This window comes from Tauraco erythrolophus, chromosome 22 (genome assembly GCF_009769465.1).
Source record: "Tauraco erythrolophus isolate bTauEry1 chromosome 22, bTauEry1.pri, whole genome shotgun sequence".
NCBI lineage: Eukaryota > Metazoa > Chordata > Aves > Musophagiformes > Musophagidae > Tauraco > Tauraco erythrolophus.
In genome coordinates, this window is record NC_141486.1 from 5,917,474 (window position 1) to 5,942,782 (window position 25,309).

Below are 25,309 nucleotides of genomic sequence, written 5' to 3' on the forward strand. Positions count from 1 at the left end.
TGCCTGTCTTCAATGGTAAAGCCTCTTGTCTTACCACCCAAGCTGTGGAAAGAACTAGCAGGGACTGTGAGGATGAACCACCGCCCACTGTACTTGAAGACCAGATTCGAGAACATCTGAGGAACTTGAAGGTGCACAAGTCCATGGGACCTGATGAGATCCATCCGCGGGTCCTGAAGGAACTGGCGGATGAAGTTGCCAAGCCACTGGCTATTGTATTCGAGAAGTCGTGGTGGTCTGGCGAGGTCCCCGATGACTGGAAGAGAGGGAACATAACCCCCATTTTTAAAAAGGGGAACAAGGAGGACCCGGGCAACTACAGACCGGTCAGCCTCACCTCTGTGCCTGGCAAGGTCATGGAGCAGATTCTCCTGGGAACCATGCTAAGGCACATGGAGAGCAAGGAGGTGGTGGGTGACAGCCAACATGGCTTCACCAAAGGCAGATCGTGCCTGACCAACTTGGTGGCCTTTTACGATGGGGTGACAGCATCGGTGGACAAGGGTCGACCAATGGATGTCATCTACCTGGACTTGTGCAAAGCTTTTGACACTGTCCCGCACGACATTCTTCTCTCTAAATTAGAGAGTCACGGGTTTGATGGATGGACCACTCGGTGGATAAGGAATTGGCTCAATGGCCGCACTCAGAGAGTAGTGGTCAACGGCTCAATGTCCAAGTGGAGACCGGTCACAAGTGGCGTCCCTCAGGGGTCCGTGTTGGGCCCGACCCTCTTCAACATCTTTGTCGGTGACATGGACAGTGGCATGGAGTGCACCCTCAGCAAGTTCGCCGATGACACCAAGCTGTGTGGTGCCGTCGACACGCTGGAAGGGAGGGATGCCATTCAGAGGGACCTTGACAGGCTGGAGAGGTGGGCCCGTACCAACCTCATGAAGTTTAACCAGGCCAAGTGCAAGGTCCTACATCTGGGTCGTGGCAATCCCAGGCACAAATACAGACTGGGTGGTGATTGGATCGAGAGCAGCCCTGAGGAGAAGGACTTGGGAGTACTGGTAGACGAGAAGCTCAATATGAGCCGGCAATGTGCTCTTGCGGCCCAGAAGGCCAACCGCGTCCTGGGCTGCATCAAGAGGAGCGTGGCCAGCAGGTCGAGGGAGGTGATTCTCCCCCTCTACTCTGCCCTCGTGAGACCTCACTTGGAGTACTGCGTCCAGTTCTGGAGTCCCCAACATAAGAAGGACATGGACCAGTTGGAGAGGGTCCAGAGGAGGGCCATGAAGATAAGAGGCCTGGAGCACCTTTCCTATGAGGACAGGCTGAAAGAGTTGGGGCTGTTCAGCCTGGAGAAGAGGAGGCTCCGGGGTGACCTTATAGCGGTCTTCCAGTGCCTCAAGGGGGCCTACAGGAAAGATGGGGAGAGGCTGTTCAGGAGGGCCAGTTATGATAGGACAAGGGGTAATGGTTTTAAAATAGAGGGAGGTAGGTTCAGGTTGGATATTAGGAAAAAATTTTTTACTATGAGAGTGGTAGAACACTGGAACAGGTTGCCCAGAGAGGTGGTGGATGCTCCATCCCTGGAGACGTTCAAGGCCAGGTTGGACAAGGCCCTGAGCAACCTGATCTAGTTGGAGATATCCCTGTTCCTTGCAGGGGGGTTGGACTAGATGACCTTTGAAGGTCCCTTCCAGCCCTAACCATTCTATGATTAAATTGATTTGTGTTTGCCAAGGATACTAGACACTACATAGGTCAGACACACCCCAAAGATGGAGCCGTACCAGTCTGTTACAAAGTTTATGCAATGAGAACATCCCAGAAACCAGCATCTACAAAATAGAAGGGATCACTGAAGTAGCTGCCAAACTCTCCCTTCTTTCTCAAAGACGCCAGGCTATGAAAGCAGGAGAGCTCTTCCAAGTAAATTTCCCTAGATTTCTTAATAATCTTGATCAGTCTCGATGAGAGGTGAGCAAGCATTTTTGTGATGGGACATCTGTCAGCCAGGTACTGGTCTCAGAGCCACACACACCACTTCAGATTCTGTAAGCCACAAACAGCTCCCAGTTTTCTACTACTTTGGGTCACTATTATTATGCTGGTTTAGGTTGAACTAGTGACCTAGAAGTGAAGTACACCAACTGCTAAGTCCCTAGGCAAGACAGATGAACCTCACTGAAGTCTCACTTAACTGGAACTCCCTGCATCCATCCCACAGAGTCTCTGGGCTAGTAAAAAATAACAGATGTTAAAGTTGTCTGAGAAAAATTCATTATGCATTAGAATCACATCATTCTATAGAAATTTAGCAATGGAGCCATTCTTCAGGAAAAAAGTCAAAAGGCAAGGGAATCCCATGTCCCAGATATGGAAATACACACTCTCTGCCAGAGTTTTGACTTTCACCCCGTCCAAGCTCTTGCATAAATGCCGCTGCATGATCAAGACCACACTATCTCTGCATGCTGATCTTTCCACACACCAGAGGAAAGACGCATGTATCTGTCCACCAGCATAAAATATCAGTCCTCTGACTCTGAGGTAGCAAGAGCAATCAAATGGAGGACACTGGCAGCAGGCAAGAAGCCCCCTCCCACACATGCTGCAGGGCAATGCACACTCCAACAAGCCCCTGCCGCTCTCCATCTCCCCACACCTTCCCCCTCCCAGTCCCCCACTTCAGTCTTTCCAGTGTCTCAGTTTTCAACCCAGCCTGTTTTATATCAACACACTGACTTCATTTCCTGAATGTAGAGACAGGAAAGTGTGGAACGAGCTGCCAAGGGCTGAGCCTCTCAAAACTTTGGCTGAGCCCTCTGCCCATATGTTAGCAATCTGGCAGTATGTGCTATGGCTGAATAGCATCCTGGCCCAGAGGGGAAAAGGGCTTCTCTCTAGCTTTCCAGACTTGGAGCAGGGGGCTAAGAGCAGGAAGAGCCAGCACACATCGAAATGGGAAAGCAGTTTGTGAAATACTACATTCAAAGCCTTTGGTCTGGTCCCAAGAGGCTTGCGTTGCTCATAAGGTATCTCCTCTCATCAGTAAGGAAAGAAAAAAAAGCCAGGCAAAACTCTCTCTCAGCAGCAGAGTATGTTACGCAAAACACGCACATTGACTGCGAGTTAATCCATGGAGCCATGAGGCCAAGGAGAGGCAGTGAAGCAGCAGAAGCAGTCAGACTGGCCGTACAAAACAGAACATGGGGGCTCAGTACTGACTAGGAAATGTTGCAGGCAGAGGAATAGCTACCCCTCATCAAGGCTGCTGCTCCCAACGGGAGTCACACTGCTTGCACAGAGAACTGCAGAAAGAGATGACTGCAAGCTACTTGCACAGGCAGGAAAAGTGCCAGAGGATTACGCCCCTGCCCCCAACATAGCGCAGATCCAACCATATGGCTCTGTTCTTTGCATCTACGAAAGAAAGCAGAGACACATGGCCAGGAAGGAGACCAGGATCCATTAACCATTCCAACTGAGGGGTGTGGAGCACAATAGCCGGAGGAAAAAAGGGATGCTGCAGTTGCAGCCTGATGTCACATGATCCTTATTATGGCTACACATCTCCTTATGGTGGCTAAATTTTAGAGATTGGTTTTGGACAGAGACAGCAACAGTTTGCACTATCACCTGAATTATTTGTTGCTATTCTGTAGGTAATAACCTACTAGAAGTTCACAAAATTCAGCAGGCAGCAAGCCAGCCGGACTCAAAGCACTTCCTCCATTCAACTGGATTGCCTCAACAGCGAGTTAAATTTTCCTGCTCTTGGTTACATGTGAAATGAAGCTGACAGATGCATGTGTGGGCTCCCCTAAGGTTGGAAATTGGCACTCACAGTACAAGAAAGTAATTGGCAGAATTATTAGGTCTCAGTTTGCATTCGGAGCACAAATAAACTAATTAAAGGTTTCCCTGTAGCTGTTATGACAAACACCTCCTTTTGCACAGAGACAAGGGTCTGTGGATATGGGAGAAAGAGCATTGCCATTTCTTTAATTGGTGGCCATGTGAAATTAGGAGAAATTTATCTTGCTTAAACCTCTTAATCTCCTTTCCTTCTTGTAAGATGTGAAGTGCTACGCGTAAACAAACCTGCCGCAGAGATGACTGGAGTTTCAGTCAAATCATCTGTGTTAAACACATGCATGGTATTTTGGGAACTCCTGTAATAAAACTCTACTCAAATGGAAAAATATTAACATCATAACTGATAATAAACACACTGCATGAATACATGCGCACTACAAGATTATTAGGAAAAAGTCTCCGAAGAACAGTCTGGAGTATTTGAAAGCAAGTTAGTTGAGCAGTTTAAGTTGAACCCACCCCCTACTCCAAACAAGATGTCACTGACTGCTTTCTGCTCCTTGTCTTTGCAAAGAAAGTCTACATCAGAAGAGCTGAATTTCTGAGCTGTGATTCTTCCAGGAAGCCCTAGTCACCCCACAACATGCATGGATCTCAAGAACATCTTTCCAAAACACAGCCCACCTGTATCACTTAACTTTTACCCTCAGAGCATAATTTACTGGACACAGCAATCACTGCTCCAAGCTGCAAAGCAGCTGTAATGGCTTGTTTACATCAGAAAGCTGCACTGGTTTAACTTAACACATCCTAAGATTTTAAGCTGATTTAGTTCAAAAGCTCTGTAGATGCTAGACCTGGACTCATGTGATTAATCACAGCCATTACCATTGGGTTAGTAAGCACAGCAATGGTAATCAACTCACCTGCACGAAAGTAAAGATTTTCCATCAGCTGAAACAATGTGTAGATTTAAACACACAGCTAAGTGCAGGGATAGTCAAGGCAGCTGCCTGCAACCCTAGGAAGCCATCAGAACACGTATGAGAACGCACAGGCAGAAAATGAGTAGCTTAAGAGAGGCTACAGAGCCCAAAACTCCACTGTTGTGGCCTCTCTAAGGTCACAGTAATGCCCACCAGCCTTTGCAAAGGACAAGCACACATTTCTTCCTACACCTGTCCCTGTGCCAGGACAGGGATGAATTGTCCCCAACTGTTTGACTTGCTTTGATGAGGCAAAGTGCAACACATCTCCGGAAACGGAGAGGGTTGGTTACCCCTCCCCAGCACATGGTTAGAGCCAAAGTGAGAGTTCAGAGTGTTCATATTTTTGGCCGCAACTCTTAACCGTCTGCTAGCATGCACACAAGCAAAGGGGATCCTGGAAGGGAGACATGCGGCGTACACAAAGCCCTCTTTATCCTTGCAGCACCAGGGGGAGAGGGAGCAAACCGCGCAGACTAGGGCTAACATCTGGAATCATTACATGGGAGCCAAGCACCACAGAAAGCGACAGCATTCCTCAAGTTTCCATACGGGGTAGGGAACCTTTCTTCCCCCCGCACAACCCCATCCGTCAGCAGCTCACTTCCTGCCAACCTCTGGCCTTCCCAGCAGCCAGCAAGCTCCTCCCTCGAGTCTAGTTAGCTTTCCACTGCCACGTCAATTGAGGCAGAAGGACAGAAGGGAAGCAAGAAGGGAGGGAGCAAAAACCAGAAGAGGGAGGGAGGCTCAGCAATGCCAGACATCATGGGGGGAGAAAAAGAAGGAATGCGGATTGCTCCTGCAGTAGCCAGAGGTGAGCTGCAAAGGCAACGGGCCATGGTGGTCAAAGGACCATTTTAAGGGCTTGGAAGCAGAAGATGGTCCTGTTTGAGCTTTGCTCTGGACCCCAGGCAAAGGGCTGATCTACAGGGCAGAGCTAGGCAGAAGGAGATGAGGGTGTGTGGGGCCTGGGAATCCTCCCACACAGCTCCATGGGGAAGAAAAGGAGTTGAATGAATCAAGTTCTGCACACCTGGGTGACAGCCAAAATTTCGCAGCATTTCCTCCTCAAACAGCAGTAATTGATTTTTTTTTTTTTTCCTCTTTCTATAAAGGTGCAGCATACCCCGGGTGGAAACCAGGTACCAGCCTGACACCAGCACTGGAAGAGGAAGGAACTTGGAAGCTTGCTCCAAATTGGAAACATGCAGAGAACAACATTTCTTCTTCCCAGCTGCCAGAGGAGGATGTTTTTTCAATCAGGACTTTGACTTCTTTCATCTCATCTCTGCCCCCAAAACCCCATCCCAAAAGCAGGGATTGGAAAGGACTAACAAGCTGCTGATAGCCGGAGAGCAGATCACAGAGGCTCCACTCCGTCTGCCCAGTGTTCAGACTACCTGTTCAGGACTACGAGATTGTACAGTAGTCTGCACATTGGTTAGGCTGTGCTGGGATACACCACACACTGCCAGTGCTGCACGGGGACGGCAACACCTGCACGGCAGAAGGACATGCTTGGAGAGGGTGGGCTGCAGGGATAGCTGCATGCAAACTTCACTCTTCCCTCAGCCCGGGAGGATATAACCCTTTGGAGCCATGCTTGATGATCACTTCTACCTGCCTGCTCACCAGCCTACTCACAACCCTTTTAGTCCTCCTCCATCTCTCTCATCCCCTTCTTATTTCTTTCAGCTTCATGCACTTGTCCTGGGGTAGCTGTGTGCAGGATGGCTTCTGTTTCACAGGCTAAACTTTGCCATAAAATGCAGAGATAGACACACAGGCCTGGCAGAGTTACAACTGCACTGTGTTTTGCTCTAAGAAGGCAGGATCAGGATCAAGCACAGAAAGGTGACTGGATAAAGAGGATTTCACATCGTAAATAATGCTGGTCATTAATAAAAAAACCACACAGGATTTAAAGTTGGAGATTTGGATTCTCTGGAAGTTGTGTTTGCTTTGATGTTTGTCTGGGAAAGAAAGAAGAAAAACAGTGAGTAAAAGCATAAATGAGAACTGATTAAGATATTATCCATGAGAAAACATGCACTTGTAAAAAAAGATGAGTGAATGAATGGAAGATCTCCACAGAGGATGTAAAGAGAAGGAGCATGTTCCAGAGAGCACCTGAGAGCAGTGTGAAAGCAGGAGAAGAACCACCTCAGAACAGACCAGACAAGCTGGATGCAAAAACCTGGCTGCAGCCAGACCCATCACAGCAAGTTGCTGATGACTCGTGGGCAGAGCAAAGACAAAAGGATTTCTATCAGCTGACCTGGGCCTCAAGGACACAGGCTGTTGGGGTGGGGGGGAGTGAAGGGGATGAACAGTGGGGAGTGCATGTGGGTGCAGTGGGGCAACAATCTCAGCACTGAACAATGTATTTTTAAACTAGCATTGGGTACAAGACATTGACAGGTACAGAATAAGCAGCTATCTAGTGACTGTCAATAAGGTCACATCTTCCTCAGGACAGGAGAGAATACGTTTGTACTCCAAGCAAAAGATAAGGCATGAAGACAGAGAAGAGAGCTCAAGCACAACTTATGCAGCAGGAATCAACATGATGCATGAAGAACATGAAGCACGTCCCACACACCTCAAAGTACCCAAAACTCTGCACCTACCCTTCCTGCATACACACAGGACTCAAATGCACTGACTTGCATGCAACACAAATACTTTCACACAAGCAAATAAGGCCATATTCTTCTCATGTAGTCACCTGTTTCTACAAGCCCTCAGTTTCTAGTACATGATTTACCTGAGTAAGGACAGGAGGTCCCTGTGGAGGTGATTCTACGTTCACACAAATTCCCAAAGGAAACAGCAGACATACCCATCTACCCAGCTGTGCAAAAGCTCTGGCACACAGTCACAAGCACTCTAGCAGAAACAGTCCCCCTTGCAGAGCAGAGAACACAGGGGTCCCCTCCAGCAGGCAGTAAGCTTTACTAACAGGAACCACTGAGCACAGTGCTCACTGCCTCTTGCCTGTAAGGCCCTCATCACCAGCAGCCCTAGCCCAGCTCACAGACTCTTTTCCAGCAGGTGAGAAAGCTCTGCAGAGAAGTGGGCACCATGCGTTTCATAATGGATTCAGGCAGAGGGACTATTTGAATCAAGTTCTTGTATCACGTCCACTATGGTGCTTGCTGCGCAGCAAGTCAGTGTGCCGTGCTGCTGCTCCAGCCCTGGGGATACTGTGGCCTCACTGAGCAAGGGAATCTTGCTCTATATTGCCAGCAGCCAGAGCAGGCTCCTCCCCACATCTTCCTCCCCATCGCTGGCCTGCAGCATAAATCCTACAGGGTTCAGGATGTTCAGGTATCTCAGGAGGGTCTCCAGGTCTTGGGAGGCAAGCTTTGTGTGGGGTTGCTCTCCATGGGGCCAGTCGTTGACTCATTGAAAGGAGACAGGAAGAAAAACACAGAGCCCAGGAGCACACACACATGCTCTTGGCAGCACGGCAGAGTGGGGAGCCAACTTTCCACCCCCGCCTGGCCTGCTCTTTCCTTCCCCTCCCATTCCCCAGCACACTCCTTCAGGCGCCTCCAGAGCATCAACAGCCATATATGCCTGCTAAGATGTAACATGGGGCCCTTTAAGACATTCTAAGTTTCAGTTCCTTTCTTTAGAGGCAGAGGAAAAACAAGCCAGTGCTGCGGAAAGACTGGTATTTCACTAATGGGGTCCAGATGTCTTCATTCCACAGACTCTGGGTCCTGGTCTGCAAAACAGGGCAGGAAGAGGCTGTGTCCCCACTCCTCCTAGCTCCAGAGGTGCTAGCCCAGCCTTCACCCTCACCCCACTGCACACCACCTCACCCAGCTCCTTTCTCCATTATCACAGCTCTGCCACCAGCACTCCCATCCACACAAGACAGATTCAGTTCCCTCCTTGTTCCATCTGGAAAGCTGCCAGAGCACAGGGGAACTGGGACAAGAGAGAAGTGCAGGGTGGGGCAGACAAAGCCTTCTCCTTTCTCCCAGAGCTTAAGTGAAGAAAGATCATAGTGTACAGCCTTTAAAAAAACACAAGAGAACATTTCAGGAGCTGTAGAGGACACGAGTCCTCTGGAATTGGTGGAGATTGAGAGTTCTGGGACAGACATGCAAAGACGATGACTCTATCTGACAGAGGACCATGCACTGCAGACAGCTCTTCAGGATGGAGCCAGCTCCATGCAGAACTGAGGTTTGGGATGGGAATCCCCATGCTCAAGGCTCTCCAAGCTGCCTCTCAAATGCACCAACTACAGAGTCCAGAGTTTGCTTCCTTTCTCCCTCACGACAGCCAGTGACCAAGGAGCTGAACTTGGGGAAGACGGGAAGGAAGCAAATAAAAACATGCTTCCCTTTCCCCCTGCTCCTGCTCAGTTGAAGACAAAGGCTCATTTCTCAGAGGTAGCTCTGACCTCATCAGCACTAGTTCTCCTGTGCTTAAGGGACCAAGACTGGCAGGGAACTGTTTTCATTAGGCAGCTCTACGTCTTGCTATGCAGCAGGGAAACGGTGCAGACCTCCAGTTGCTATTGACCCCCAAGGCTACCCTCCCTCAGGAGGGAAGGGAGGTCCAATCCCCATCCCAAGCAACTGGGATCAACAGTTAACACATCCCCACTGCAGCCCTTTCTCCCTCCCACTCCCTGGGGAAGAACAGGGAGTTCTGATCATCTCTAATGCAGATGTAGCAGCTGGCTCTGATTAAACTACCTGATGTTTATAACCACTCAACCTTCATAGGCAACCTAGAGGAAAGTGAAGCCTCGCCTGGCAACTCTGAATACAAAAGGGCAGGGGTCTTACAGCAGAGAGACACTGATTTAGCAAAAGACATTTCAATGCCTGGTTCTTTAATTAGGAAATTGCTGCCTGCTCATCCATAGCAGCACAGCAGCAGTCTCCATGCAGAAAGCGATATTTAGAGGCTGATTCATCACTGTATTTGTCATCATTTCCACCTGCTGAGAATGAAACAGGCCCACTGATACCAACTAGACAACAAGCCAGAGCTCACTGCAGCTCCCAGGAACACTACTGTGTCCCTCAGAACACCTGAGGGACACAAACCACAATAAGAGGCAGAGCAGTTTCTTTATTTGCAATCAGAAACCTCAATCTAGTCAGAATGCATGACTACAGCATACCAGGTATTTTTGATCCCCCAGCACATTAGGTGGGGCTAACCTTTTCCATCATATCCTTACCAAAACTACCCAGCTATTCTTTCTCTTTACAAAGTAATCAGAAAAGACAATTATTTACCTTTGTCTTGTGCAGGAAGCAACATACTGTTGACAATGATAATTCAGCTGGGACAATTCTGTCCACTTACATGATTCCCCACTGAAGGAGAAAGACACTGCAGCACATTGCCAGAATTCTTAATATTCAAGATTTTCAAGCAACTCTACAGAGCAGGTCCATGTTCCTATCAGTGATATTCCATGTGTCACTGTACTTTTGATCAGCAGTACTCTAACCATGCACAATTCAAACAATTTTACAAATAATGCATTAACTGGCATGTTAAAAAAACACATTCCTGCTTTGCAGATTTAACAACTGAATCCTGGAGAGGTTGTAATTTACTCCAAGTCAGAAGGAGCCAGAACTTGTGCTGCAGCTTCAGGTCCACAGCTCCTGTTGTTATGCCCAGAAAGGAGATAGCTTTTTCTTATAACCAGGAGAGATGCACAAAAACCTGTCTCATACTTCAGAAAACTCAACATGGCTGCTCCACAAACACCAAAAAGCCCAAATCTTGGAACTAACCCATCACACCCTTGATCACAGCTGCCACAGCAAGACAAAAAGGTCAAATTCATTCCAAGTGTCTGTTGGCTTTCTGCTGAGCCAGAGCTTCAAGCATAGATGTTACTTCTTGTGCATCAAAAAACGCCATGTTCGCATCAATTTAGAAATGCTCAGCAGTACTGAGACCACAGGGAACCTGGCCCAAGGATAGTCTAAGCTTCTGTCACAAGCTGCAGGCAATACTTAGAAGATACATCTTTAACAGCCAGTAAACTGAAGGCCTTAGCCTCATGAGGTCCCCAAGATTCAAGTCGCAGAGTCGAGCTACTCACCTCATCATCCTTGTACCAGGAGAGGTTCTCTGCTGTCAGGACAAACCAGTACTCCTTGGAGCCACCCTTCATGATCCCAATGTTGTTGATGGTGAGCCAGCCCTTTCGGATGACCTAAGGGGGTGGAAGCAGTGAGCATTAAGAGGGCCCTAAAAGCCTGGCCTCACACGACAAAGGAAAGATCAGAGGGTATCCCTACACACAGAGTAGTATGGAAAGACAAGGAACACACCATGCTCTCTGCTGCTGCCAGAAGAGCCCCCCACTCAACTGGCCAGTGAAGGTCTTTGCCTCGAAAGGGCCAGGCATAGTATAAGGACGCAGGAAGGAACCTGGCAGTGCTGTGCATTATACCCTCCACCAAGAGAAAAGAGATGCAGGGAAAAACTGCATGAAGAGTGCCTCAGACACTGGCACAACCTACAAGCACCAGATCACAGCAACACACCCAGAAAAGGCCAGGCCTAGAGAAAACCCACACCCCTTTAGGCACACTGCACATCTGGAGTGCTTCACCCAACTCCGGGGTGGGGGGAACCAGTTCAAGAAGAGATGGGCAAGCAACCCAGAAAGAATTGAGTTTAGTAGGAAGGAGACACTAAGTATATCAGAACAAAATGGTGCATCTGGAATTAGTACCCTGGACTTCAGCATCCCCAGGTATTTCAGTAGTCATTAATTTAGGGCAAAACAAGTTCCTTTAAGTTTAGTCTGTAAAGAAGCCAGGCTATTAGCCTCTAGGGAACTCCAGTCCACCAAGTGCTGGTTTAGAGCCTCACACATGCAGTAATCAAATGCAAGTACACATAAGCTTAAATGCATTAGCTTTTATATGTACTACTGCACTGTTAACACCCAAAACCATCTGTATGCATTATGTGCAGGTACCTTGTTGCATGGATGTGCTTGCTGAAAACGACCTGGCATTGAAAAAAACATGCGACTGCACTGCATATTAGCAAGTTGCACTGTGCAAGCAGCCTACCAGAGCTATACAATCCTTTCAATTGTCAATTTACCCTAAAAAGATAAACGTAGAAGCATTGGATCCTCATCTCATGCCTACTGTTAAGCTCGACACAGTCCTATTCTCTCTGTGGACAGGAGGGGGCAGTCAAACAGAACCACACATCCTTGGATTACTGGCTTTTATCTCCACCCACTCACAAGATGTACCAGCAGTTCTGAATTTTTCCTTTACATACTACCTTTTCACCGCATTTCTGCTTCACCTGTGTCTAGTGCCAGCTGCCCTCCTCTGCCCATTCAGCAGCAGAGAGAATAATTTGTCTAGGCACTGTTCTTGCCTTCCCAGATGCAACATTAATGTTCATTAGCACACCCTGCTGAGTGGCCTTCTACTCACCAGGATCTCATCCTGCAAAGGGGAACCATAGCAACAGCAGCAGAGCAGAGAGCAGGAGAGGAGCAAAGAGAGGAGAGATTGTTACTAGGAAAGCTGGAGCAGGAGGAGACAGGCTCAAAAATAAAATAAATTGGAAGCTGGTACCAAATCTTTTACCTTAGGAGTTAACAAAAGCAATCCCCGTCCCAAAAATAAATTCTGCTAACGGGAAAGCCAAAGCACTTTACAGGTAGATCCAGAGTTTGCCCTTTGCACTCTTTTACACTCAGCTCTTCTGTAAGGTGTACTGCAGAGGATGGGGTTCCCTACAGCTACTCCAAGGCCCCATGAAATGGATGGTTGGCCAGCCCCGCCTGCTGACCTACCTGCCTGCCAACATTACTGAAACAGTCTGCATGTTTATGTGCAGGGAAAGGTGGTCAAATATGTTACAAAGAGGATGGACGTCAGGAGTGAATGTCTTTAAAAAGACTGAGCAAAAGCATTTGCTTCCATTCACTATGAAGCTGCTTGTAAGACTTTGTGTCTACAAGAGCTTCTAGCTTTGACAGCCTTGCCATGTTCCCAGCAAATCCGGGATAAAGCGTCATCAGCCCCTTTTTAATCATATGTACACCCCTTACAGTTCCTGAAGGAACAAGAGAACTCCTTCCCTCCATTGCTGTCTTCTCCCCCAGTGTGTTCTCATACATACTCAGCGCAACCACAGCTATAATCACCCCTTGTCTCCCTGTATAGAGGTTTAAGTATTTCCAGTGAAGTTTCACAGAAGAGAGTCCATGAACTCTCTTGAAATACCTTTCCAGAAAGCAGATACCACTGATGGGAAAGACAGCTAGAAAAGACAATTCTGTACTGTAACAGTACAGACCTAGTGTTCTGTACCCCTCACTTCAGCACAAGAGTTAGCACAGCTAGTGAAGGGGCTGAACAAAGAAGGATTATACAACATTAATAGGGATTTCTACCAGAAAAGCAAGATCGGATCTTGATTATCAAGCATCCATGTCCCTCTACAACACTTTCCCTACATTGCTGCTACATGCTCAATTCCTCCTGACTGCAGTGAGCCTAACACACTATCCTCCAGGTATAAATGGAGTTTGACAAGTGAAAAAAAAACACAACCAAACTTAGACCACTGCTACATCCAGCCCAGCACTTGTCCACCTGGTAGCTTCCAGGCAGCACACATGTCCTTCTTGCAGCCCTGAAGGAGATGGAACTTGGCCTACCTGGTTGCCAGCTGCCTTCTTCTTGCTCATCTGGCTGCTCCTCTGCTGAGCACTGCAAACAACAGCAGAGACATTCAAAACCTCTCAGGCCCTTCTGGATCACCTGAATCCTGCTCCCATCAGATAGCTGCTACAGTGAGTTCATGCCCCTCACCACTGGCTTCCAAGCCTTGATAATCCAATCTATTTCAATTTGCTCTCTCAGCCTGGTCTACTCATCTTCTCACTCTCACCTGAACCACACTTGTGTCACTAACCCTCTACAGCTTCTGCTTTTTCCCCTCCCAACACAACCCTAATACTCTAAACTTCCCCTTCTACACATTCCTGTTCTCCTCCCCAGCCTTGCAATATGGAGCCACTGAAAAAAGCAATACTGAGAGCTGAACCATACTTTAGGACCGCAGCATCTGCACCAGGGCCTTTGCAACCCGTTTACTGGAGCAGCTATAGGACAGAGCCACAGGAAACACATGCAGAGAAGACTAGGAATAGGATGTGAGTGCTTACTTGGCAAAGCCAATGAAATCCTCATGATTTGTGTTCATGTAAGCCAGCTCGATGTCTATTAGAAGCATGACCTGCCAAACAGAGGCACAGACAGAGCAAGACAGACGTTAGTGATTGACACTGCTACTAGTCAGGGGCGGACAGAGCCCTGCACACTGTTCATCTGATCAGCCCTCTGCAGCCAGGCACCTCTTGGCTCAGGCCCCTCTAGCCTAGACTGTTCCTTCGGAGGTGTCCTCCACCCCATCCCATCTCCCTTCTTACACACACTTCTGATCCCCTACCTGATCTTTGGTCCTGCCTTCTCTCTCACGGATGTGAGTAGTAACAATCCTCTCCATCTCCTCACGCAGATGAGGGTATTGGCTGAGCTGCAGGAGAGAGAAAACACGTGCACATGGGAAAGGGAGGTATAAGTGGGGGAGTAGCCCCCACATGTATGCATGCATACATACATACACCCTGCAATCAGATATTTTCAAGGGAAGTTCTAGAAAGCTGGACTTGCTGACAGATTTTTCCAAGTTCCTGGAGGTCTGCTGGGGAAAAGTTAATTACCTCTTGCTTTGGGCTTCACAGAAAAGTTTTTACTCTTGCAGCAACCTTTCTGCCTCACCAAAGACCACCCACTCCAAACCCACCACATTCTTCCCGGCATGAGGCTCTTGACAAACCCCAGATGTAAGCACACTGCTTATGGTTTGTTGGGTTTTTCCTGCTAAAGCGAACAATTTCTGTAAATGTTCAGCATCTCATTGTAGTATGTTACGTAGTTGAGTGGCCTGTTGCTCAACCTGCTAAGTGCTATAGGAAGTCTCCCTGGGAAGTGAAGTGGATTTCAATCCCCATTTGCTGAGGCCCTAAATGAAAGCATCCAGCCCACTCTAACATCCACAAGCAGACAGAGGATCTGACCAAATCAAGAGTACATGTCTTCAAGAAACACTGTGTTCTGGGCATCCAGCTGCTTCTATCTGCTCTCCGCCTGTGCTGGGGTAAGATTCTATAACTAAGGTCTATATTCACATCACATCTACAACACATTTTTTTCCACATTACCAAGGGAATCCTTTTCTGCCCAGACAGAGAACCAGAATGACTTTACTAGCTGTGGTTCAGAGGAAGAGTGTCTACAAGATCATACACAAGAAGCTTTCAAAATCAGCACCCTTAAAGCCCTCTGGGTTTCACACAGCACTCACCTACCTGCCTAGATTCATAAGGTGCTAGTGATTTCAACAGCAGTAACTGTATGCTCTTTAGGTCAGGACTAGCACAGCCAAATGAAATTCATCCTCTAGACCCAGGATCTAGCCCTTCCTTACCCGCTTTGCCTATCTCTATCTTTTGTGAAATCACTTCCTCCATTTTTTTTTTAATATTACCTCCAATTTTACTATAATGTCAAACAGCATTTCCTAAATATCAGTCTTTTCTGGATGTATATAAAGAAGAAACTTCATTTGCCTACGATCTGTACAGCATTTGTTTTGTTCCTCCAATTTACATGAGAGCTGCTTCTTAAACTGGTTTGGCCTTTTGTTCTGTATACATAAGCAATTATAACATGCTAGAAGGAACTGACTCAAAGTGTGCAGCATCACTACTGGAAGTCAGATGCCACACTACCAGCAACGATATTCCTAACATCTGACTACAAAAAGTCTCAAACCCTTGCAAATCAAGCAAGTTGCAACAGCCTGGAACTGAAACAGAGGACTAGCTTTGACACTGCCTATTTTCAAATGCGTGGTTTGTTTTGAACACCAATGACACTACAGAGGCAAGAAAAACAAGTTAGTGTTCCCCACCACCACCTTGTCTTGAAAGCACAAACTGGGTGTTCTTCATGATCTCTATGGTTCAGGCAGCTGGTTGCTTCAGAAACACACAGGCAAGGCTTCCCATTTCCTTTGGCAGGTTGGCAAAGGATAGATGGGCAAGTTATGTCAAACAGAAAAACAGGAAGTTGGAAAACCTCTAAGCAAGTCTCAGCTTCTCTGCTTCAAATAAAAAAAATAAAACAGTCAAACAAGAAAAAACACATCAAACTTCCTCCCCGACCCCACTCCCAATCAGTAAAGATGCACACAAAGTGCAAAACAAGTTGTGGTTTATTCAGAACCCAGGTCATCCAGCAACATTCATGTGCAAAAATAAATTGACAGCATCAGTCCCCATGCAGAAGCTTCCAATCCCAAGCATGCACAGGGGAAGCAAGGCTGGGCAAGGAAAGAGGACACAGACAAGCTACAGGATGTCACACCACCAGGGAACATGCAACAGGGCATGAGGGGCAAGGAGTTATCACCAGCAGTACAAACAGCACCCAGAAATGCCATGACTCTGAAAGACAGGAGAGCAGGCGACCCTTCAAGAGGTTAACTCTGTCAGCCTGAGATTGTGTCCCAGCTCAAGTGGGTTTTCAATCCTGTTTTCACTGCATTTGCCTGTTTAATCAAAATACAAGCTTACAGCCCTCTTTGAAAACCATTTTGTCCCAATGTTCCTTAATTCCCCTCTTTGCAGATTCCAGGAGTCCTTGCCAGCACACCAAAGATCGACCTTTCGCTGAAAGGCTGCTGACTTGCAAGACCTTCCTGCACTTGTGAGATGCTGCAGTGCAGTCTGGCACAGAAGGTTCCTGCTTTTGGAAAAAACACTGGCTAGAATATTATACTCCTGAATGTAAGGGCTTATATGCTTACACCAGCTTTCTGTTGATTTTGGAGCTACTCTCCACTTAACCAACTGGAAGTTCAGAATCAGGCCAGTCAGAGAACAGCTGTTAATGGCTACCTTCTCTTCAGCCCTCAACTTGGTCTAATAGTTGAAAGATAGTCAACTGCAAATCTCTTCATACAGGAAAGCTATACTTCCGTAGACAACAGATGGGTTTGCTGCTTTCTCTGTTCTTTATTGATAGTCTGATATTATTCCACCTATGCAGCTTTTTCAACTGCACATACAAAGATTTCATCACCATCTGGGGTGAAATGAAATAATTGTGACAGCACACAAACAATAACACACAATAGTTCAGGACAGCAACAAACCAAGGCTACAGGACTGTTAAGCTAATTCAAGAGGTGTTAGCCCAAGCAGTCTTCCTTTCAAGAAGCCTTATGGAACCACTAGTGAGTTTAAAGGTTTGGTTTTGTCATCCAAAAGGCAGCATCAGTCCACAACACAGCAGTATGGGTATTACCTTACAATTAGCATCAGTCCTAAAGTAGCCTTTTCCAGATGCCTCCCCTAATAGCACATGCTGTTGTCCACATCAAGCAGTTAAGGCTATAACATGCAAGATAAATATTGCAAATTAACTAACACCCCTGTGCTTTTACTAACGTATGCCATCAGAACCCATCTCAGGCTGGCTGCTCTCCTAAAGTGGCCTATGGCAGTTACCTCCTACTCTTTCAAAGGGAGATACAGGCAAGGTTAACCTTCTCACTACACGTACACATTTTGACTTTAAGCATTGCTAAAGCCTTCCTTTTATTTTCCAGTACTATTGCTACATATTTTCATTTAGGCAGTTATTTCACATCTCTAACGTCTGTCTCCCTGGCCTCTCTGGCTTTTATTACAGCCATCAGTCTCCTACAATGTCACTGCTACTATCACCTTTCTCACAGGATTATCATGGTTGCATCACCTTGGAACATCCTCACAGGGTCCTCCACTATATCATGGATTAAAATTCACAGAGCAAGTGGCTATCCAGCTGCTCTAAATTACATGGTCCAATAGAGAAACTGGAATTCAACATCCTTTGGGTTTTCATTATCCTTTCTCCTTCCCCACCCAGGGCAGGCATCTCCAGCCAGGTACAAAAAACAATATAAGCAGTCAAATCCATCAAAAGAAAAAGAATAATAATTTAAAAAAAAATGCAATTCAAACAGGCTGGAAAGGAGTTACTCTGCCTCACCACATTAGCCCCCACAATTTGGCAACTGCAGGACTCTGCAAGAAACCGACTGGGCAGAGCTCGGGGCATGTCAAAGATATCTCCTTAACAGAGGGGTAGGTGAGCTGTGTATTCCTAAGCACAACCAGACTTCATTAGCTCAGCTCTTGCCTTCACACTGAACTCATCAATTCTTATCTTCCCTTCCTTCCCAATTTAGAGGTATATGTTGGTGAGTCTGGCTGGAACCCTGGAAGAAGGGAATTGCAGTTTTCAAGTCCTAAAACAACCCACAAACCAGCCCTTTCCAACTCAGTTTCCAGAACTTATTGCGTTGTGCCACAGCCTCACTGCTAAGTTTAACACTAACTGTCACATCTGTCTTTTTTTTTTTTTTAAAGGAGGCATGTGGTACACCCTCCTGGAGGAAAACCAGCCTAGGAAACAAACCCATGCCTGCCCCAGCCTCTAAGCAGTATTTGACACCCTCCATGTCACTCAGGGCAGTTTCCCTCTCCGCCTGCTGCTATCCTAAGGCTTCACGTCCTGCTGTTCACAGGATAACAGGGAAGAGTATCCCACACTACCTCCCACTGAGCATAGTCCAGAGAGCAAGAGATCAGCAGGAGAATGATGCAGAGGATATAATGCCCGGAAAAGCTTTTCCCCAAGGCTTTTAGGGCAGTAATCTTCTGTTGACTCTGAGTATTTCTTGCAGAACGTCTTGCACTTCAAACTTTTAATTAACTGTGTTGTATATGCTACCACTCAACATAGCTTTGCAGGACAAGATGAAACCTGCAGACCACTCATGCTGTGGGGATGCAAGGTCTTTTTTCTGGCTCTTATCTTTTTCTAGGATACCTGGATTTTTTTAAGGAGGTCCCAGAAAAAAACAGAAAAGTTAAACATGCAGGTAGTGGCACAGCAAACAGGGCTTGCAAAGGATTTGATCCACACTGAGGGGAATGTCACTGAGCCAGAGGAAAAGGGTATGCTAGAGTTATCCACTGGATCCTAGCTCACTTCTCAACTAAAGAGCCATCAGCTGATGCCCACTTCTCCTAGCCTGCTTTTAAACTGCTCTTACACCTGCAGGTTGCTGCTCTCCTTTCAATGCACCTTATTTCTTTCACTAGGTTTGCTGGAGTTCCTGGCATGTGTGTGGAGAAACAGCATGGAAGTGTGTGGGAACGGGGTGGGCATTGACCTTTCTTTGCATTTTTTTGTTTCTTTACCTTTTCGCTACACTTTCTGATGGTGGATGTGAGCTCACTCACTACCATATCCACACACTTCAGACTCGGCTCCTTCAACTTCTGCACCTGCTTTTTCACTATGGCTTCAAAAGCGAGGTCAGGCGTGAAGAGACCCGTTCTGCATGGCAGGGGCAGGGTGGGAGGAAGCAACGAGGAAGAAGAAAGCGAAGCAGAGAAAGAGCAGGAAGGAGGAGGAAAGAGAAGAAAGGAGAAGGGAGAAGAGAGAAACACAAGGCAAAATGAGAAGTGAGATTTTGGTTCATTCCATTAGTTTATTGAACAGGTGAGCATTGCTATGGGGCCTATGCACTGCCAAGTATCAGGAGAGTCTACAAGCAAAGTGGCAAAGGGGAATGAGGTAGGAGCAACTGGGCCAGTGAAATGGTGAGCTGTCAAGAGCAAGATGAATGGATGGAAATCCCCCCAGGGATCAAGTGATCTCTTCCTGAAGGAAAGCTTCTTTCAATTTTAAGACAAAGCTGCTTGCCACAGGGAGCCACTGCCATTCTTCCCAGGGGCTCACCATGTCTCGCTTCCCTTTGTCTCACACATTCCCCTTTCCTTCCCACCACAGTTATCTCCCCTTCACGTTTTCCTTATTCCAGTTATAGGAAGCCTGAACAGGAGGCAAGCCAAGACTTGCAAAGGTCTGTCACTTGCATCTTGTTTTGGCAGAACTGAACCAATGTCTCTCAGCTTCAGGGATTCAGACAAACCGCTCTGCTTACAGAGCGTATTTCACTTCACTCACCCTCCCTGCAACATTAACTTCCTCAGCAAGAACAGATGTATCCAGTATTTAGGAAAATGCAAACATGCTACAGGCCATCCATTGCTATACAAAGCATCTGTTCTGCCCCTGCTAACCTGCAGCATCAGACTCAAAAGAGGCCTGTTGAGGTTTACAAGAAAGTATTAATTTTCACAGATACTAAGTGGCCTGTATTCTCAGTGGCTCCACTCTGAAAAGCAGAAAGCCCTCAGAAACTAGTTACTAAAATATGGCCAAGATTAATCCAATTCAAGACTACTGCACCCAAAGAAGTTTTTCACCACATCTTTAATGCTTTAGAGCTTCCACCAGGATGCTCTTTGTTACACAATCTGAGTTACTTGTCTTAGCATGGGGCACTATTGCTTTGCAAGTACTTTGTCCCCTTGACATGGGAAGGGGATACTGCCTTTCTAAAGGGACAGTTAATGGTCAAACCTGGGGTGCCTATGGCTAACAACCAATCCAGGGTGAGCTATAAATAACAAACACCTCATTTAAATCAGGTATTTCTCCCTTCACATCTCTATGGATAACACCTGCAAGACCCCAAGCAACACCAGTATTAAACCACTCAACACATATTATAGGACCTACAACTACTCTGCCTTTTAAGCAGCAAGGAGTTGGAATATGTTACAGGATTCAGCTGCACCCAAGGATCTCTCTCAAGGGTGCCAACAATGCCCCTTTTGAGCAAAGCAAGGGCATTTCTAGAGTTGACATCTCTGACAGAGCAACAGTTTCCTACTAATTCAGTTGCCCTGCTAAGCTCAATATACGCTGTTTCCTCCACCAGACTTGGGGGCTCTGCACAAAAAATATTAAAGTCAGTCCCTTCCAGTACCTGAGTATCACCCAAATGACAATATTTTGTAGTCAAGGCTACTAGAGCACACACAGAGCAACTAGCACTCAAGTCAAATATCAACTTCTCAGCAGTAGGATCTAAGCTAAAATGGAACGCTTCAATTCTAAATCCGTGACATTTCCTCCCCATCCCTGTGGTCTCTCTCCTATTTCCCACCCTGCTGTACCCACACCTGATCACTTGAGGAACCTGCCACTGTCCAGAACAGATGGTCTATTCTGAAATTGTCAGTAAAAGAGGAAAAAAAAGAAACACTGAACAAAGTGGTAAATGGAGGGAAGGATGCAACGAGAAGAATTAACGGGAGAATTTTTAATAGCAAGTGATGGATGGAGAATAAATCAAGAGAAGCTTCAGAGGGCATGAAAAAGGAGAGCCTTCTGATCCAGTTAGCAGGCGACTCTGGATACTTGGCAGCCCGAGGGCCTGTGCTTACCTGTCGCCAGGCTCTAATGGCAATTTTCCTGGGTGCTCCCCACAGTCACATACCCCAAGAGAGGACAGCAGGACAGAAAAGGACGCTCCTCCAGCACTCTAGAAACCTGAGCAATCTCTCACTGCATCTACTTTGCTTTCCCAGTCTGTCCTGGGGGGCAAACCATGTGCCTGCATGCCTGAGCCCTTCTATAGAGGCTCTTGGCCTAAGGACTAGGCACTTCTGCAAGCAATGACAAGTATCACTACTTGGGCACCTCTCCCCACCCTTGCAGAGACAGAGTGTCAGACTCTCCAAACACCTGCAATGCCCATTTACCTGCACCAGTGGCGATTCCAGTCTCCAGTGCCCATACCACCATCCTAACTGAGGTGGGTGCCTTTTCACCAGCACCTAGCCCTGCCTGAAGCAGCAAGTCATGGCTGAGAGGAATGGCATAAGTTGTCTTATCTTGCTGCCTTTCAATCCCAACCTCAATCCTGCCATATTCAAAGGGCAGAATCAAGGTAGGTTCCATCCCTCAACCCCAACAAATACCAGTATGGATCCCAAAGGGCAAAACCTGAAGCCCTCTCTTGGGGGGAGCAGGAGGGCCCCAGAGATTGATGGACATTTCTAACTTGCTTCTTCTCAGCCATGTGCTGCTCTTCCAGAGCAGGACAGGGACCAAGCCAACCAGAAACCAAGCCAAACACCACAGGAACGTTTCTCTGCAATACAGCCCACAGCTATAACTGCTGCAGTCTCTGAAGTTCAGCCTCATACACCTTCTCAGCAGCACCCAAAGGCTAGTTTGGCATCGACCCTCTCACTTCTACAAAAACAGAGAGGACAAAATTTAAATCCCAGTTTCTGGCTTAGAAACTAAACCCAGATACTAAATTTAAAGCCAAATGTGGCCATGTAAGAAATATCCTTGGTTTTAGAAGGAATGAGGAGTCATGCTACAGAAAGAGGGGTGGCAAGGACATCTCTAGCATCCCTCAGCTCTAAAACATTCAGGAAACAGGGCCATGGCCCATGTCCCACAGCACTTTCCTTCCTGTTTGGCTTGTTGGCTGGATCGCCCCAGGCTGGTGCCGCTCAGGTCTAGTCATGCTGAGGAGGTGGTTAGAAACACTGAGTGTGGCTGCAGGCAAGTCCCTGCCCAGGTCACAATGCTGCACTGCAGCCAGCGAGCGGGTGGAAGGTGTCAGCTCCATGCTGCCTCTGGTTACCTTCTTGGTGCACTGTCTAACGGTATTGATTAACTCCGAAATGACCATGTCCACGCATTTCAGGCAAGGTTCTTTAATCTTCTTCACCTGCTTTTTCACAATGGTCTCAAAGGCCATGTCGGGTGTGAAGAGACCGGTTCTAAACACCCAGGGTGGGGACAAGACAAGGCAGGAGGGGGAGAAGGGGCAAGGAAACGTCACAGCGTTACACACACATCTTGGAGCAGGCACCGCCATCACTGAAACTCCAGCACGCGGCACTGGGGAGTGTCACATCCCCCAGAGAAGCCCTGACTGGAGTCCATGGAAAATGGGGGACACCTAGCACCTCCAGGAAGGAGGTGCTGAGGGAAAAATGGATCCCAGCTGGACAGCCATGGCCAGGCCACCATTCCACCTCAGCCACCAGCCTCTAAGGTGGCAAGGGCTAACCCTTCCACAGCATATTTGACCTAAGAATTGTGCAGCAGATGGGAGGCCTTTTCTGAAAGATTTTATTAAGACACTAACAGGTTCCATATCCTTTATCAAGCTCAGCCAGTGACTGAGCAAAAGAAAGGAATGAAAATAAGTCTAAGTCAGCATTTGTTCGCATCCCTGCATGCTGGAAGGGCTCTGAAAGGCACCAGGCACTGCAGCCTTCCCAGGAGCAGCACAACTCAGGGTCTCAGGACTGTGCTTTGACAGCTAACCTACGCTGAGGGGAGCACACACGTGTTTGCTATCTATGTCCTGGGGCCATTGGGATCCTGGCGATGGGCACTCCAGCGCTCCCTCAGATCTCCAGGGGAGGAGGTGCTCAGTACCCACACAACAGCTTTGAACCACTAACTGTTGGTTAGCATGGAGGCAGAAAGTGAAAACCAACATCTTAGTTTTACCTAAATGAAGGAGTAGTATGGGCTTGAATCCCTCTTTATCTTTTCTTATATCAGGACACAAGAAAGAGGGAGAAAACATCTAGTCACCAAGGCAGTTTTACCTTTCAGGCTTCTGTGACTCTCATATGGGACGAGAAAGCAAACTGACTTGGATGATTGTCCCTACTCCCAGACTCAAGCCACTGGGGTGGTCCAAGGAGATTATCCCTCCCTCTTTGGCTTAACTACTGTACCTTTGAAGTCTTCAACTCCATTCAGAAGGTCTAGAGGTATTTACAAGGCTATGCAGCCAACGGTCTGCCTAGTGCGTGATACGTGCCTGATACCATGGATGTTCTTGATGGCATAGCTGATCTCACGCCTCAGCTCCTTCTCATCAAACTCCATCTGCGCCAAGAGAGAGTTTTTATCAGAAACCATCTGACACTTATTTGCACAACCCCAGCATACACAACCGCACACTTTACACAGAAGAGGTGCCATGCCAGCACTACCATGCAGCAGATGAGATATTAGCCCAAGCGCTGGATACAGAGTCCAGTCATAGAGCTCCTATTGCCAATGCAGGCATCCTGAACAAATATGAATAGCGAAGGGCCTACATTTACAGATGCCAAGCTCCAGCAGCTCTCAAGGAGCTGCTTTGAGATACAGCAATAGGGACTGAAGTGCTAGATTGCTTTCTAAAACAAACAGTTTCTTCTCCCAAGATTTAGCATGAGGTCTTGGCAGCTGTTTCTTCCATGAACACCACAAATAGATTTACAATTCACATACAAAAAATGTATTATCCAATACAAGGCAAGCTCTTGTATTTCACTAAAAAGGCCTCATCTCATTCAAATGCAAAAAAGGAAGCAAAGCACAGAAAATCCAGGAGCAGAACGATTTGGCTCTCAAGCCTGTTCCAACTGACATTAAATAAAAGTTATTCTGTAACACTTCTGATCAGGTTAGTGTACTTTGTCATCCAAGAAAACTATCATTCAATAAAAGTCCTTTTCAACTGTTATGACAGTAGAAACAGTATCTACATTGTTCCCACCTCTAGGACATTGACAGGGAATGACAGAAATGATCCCAGATATACTTATATCCTCTTTCCTCCTTCTTGCACATCTATAAGGCAACTTTAGGTCTAGTCTGGTGCTAAGGATCAAGGAAGTACAAGTTTCAGCACCATTCATACTCTGAAATTCAGTCAAGTAGCTTTGACACAAACTATCTGCAAGGACATTCAGTCATCGCTTTACTATTGTTTGTGCTAAAGGAAGTTATTTTGCATATTTAATTTAGCATCTAGGAATTAAGTCAGAGAAATATTGTAATTTAACTAAGAGAAGTTAAGTTCTGTCACAAGGACAGGGACTGAGGGAAAGGTCAATACTGTGGGAAGTCTCCAATAAAGGAGACAAAAATAAGTAAAAGAGGTAATAAAAGGAAAACCATGAACAAAGTAGTCAAAGGGAAAGACAGATGATGAAAGATACCAAGAGGAGTAAGGAGACAGACAGAAGAGGTTACAGACAACGCGGAAGATGACAAAGTGGATCTCAGCAGCACAGAGAAGCAGTACCTTCACCAGCTCAAAGGGGAACCGCTCATGGAAGATGCGGTTAATCCTAGCTCCTCCTGACCGCTCATAGGTGTCAATTTGGTCTCCAGAGCCTTCAATTCGTTTCTCAAAGTCCACAGCAAACTGCTGGACCATCCTGAAACAAAACAAAATGCATGAAGTAGAAGTCATGGCTGAGCAGACAGCTACAGAGAGGGCAGTTGAGGTCACTTACTGAAGCAGAGCTTTGGTCTTGCGAGCAGGGTCATCAGGGCGAAAGTTCTTGTATTCCTCCACCTCCTTCTCAATGGAGAGAAGCTGGCTTTGGAGCTTGTTCCGCAGCCCTGGCAGGGTGTCACGGATGTGGTTGGTCAATTGCTGCACAAAAAGAAGGTTTAAGATGATAATAAACCTCTAGGTGGCCACTGGGAAGAGTTTGC

General features: G+C 47.0%; 1 protein-coding gene across 7 annotated transcripts in view; it reads right to left on the minus strand.

Annotated features, from left to right (window-relative positions):
- Positions 1 to 25,309, minus strand: part of DNM1 (dynamin 1) — a 71,001-nt gene that overhangs the window by 16,261 nt on the left and 29,431 nt on the right. For 4 of the 7 annotated variants that reach the window (XM_086625333.1, XM_086625332.1, XM_086625330.1 and 1 more), the window contains exons 7-15: positions 25,105 to 25,247; positions 24,891 to 25,026; positions 23,634 to 23,701; positions 22,434 to 22,572; positions 14,247 to 14,333; positions 13,963 to 14,033; positions 13,453 to 13,504; positions 12,218 to 12,229; positions 10,852 to 10,965 (exon numbers count right to left, since the gene is read on the minus strand). In XM_086625333.1, the coding sequence (XP_086481459.1) occupies positions 10,852 to 10,965; positions 12,218 to 12,229; positions 13,453 to 13,504; positions 13,963 to 14,033; positions 14,247 to 14,333; positions 22,434 to 22,572; positions 23,634 to 23,701; positions 24,891 to 25,026; positions 25,105 to 25,247 (822 nt within the window). Of the gene's footprint in view, positions 1 to 10,851; positions 10,966 to 12,217; positions 12,230 to 13,452; positions 13,505 to 13,962; positions 14,034 to 14,246; positions 14,334 to 19,116; positions 19,256 to 22,433; positions 22,573 to 23,633; positions 23,702 to 24,890; positions 25,027 to 25,104; positions 25,248 to 25,309 lie in introns of all 7 variants that reach the window. The other 3 variants (XM_086625334.1, XM_086625331.1, XM_086625337.1) reach the window with 1 other exon arrangement.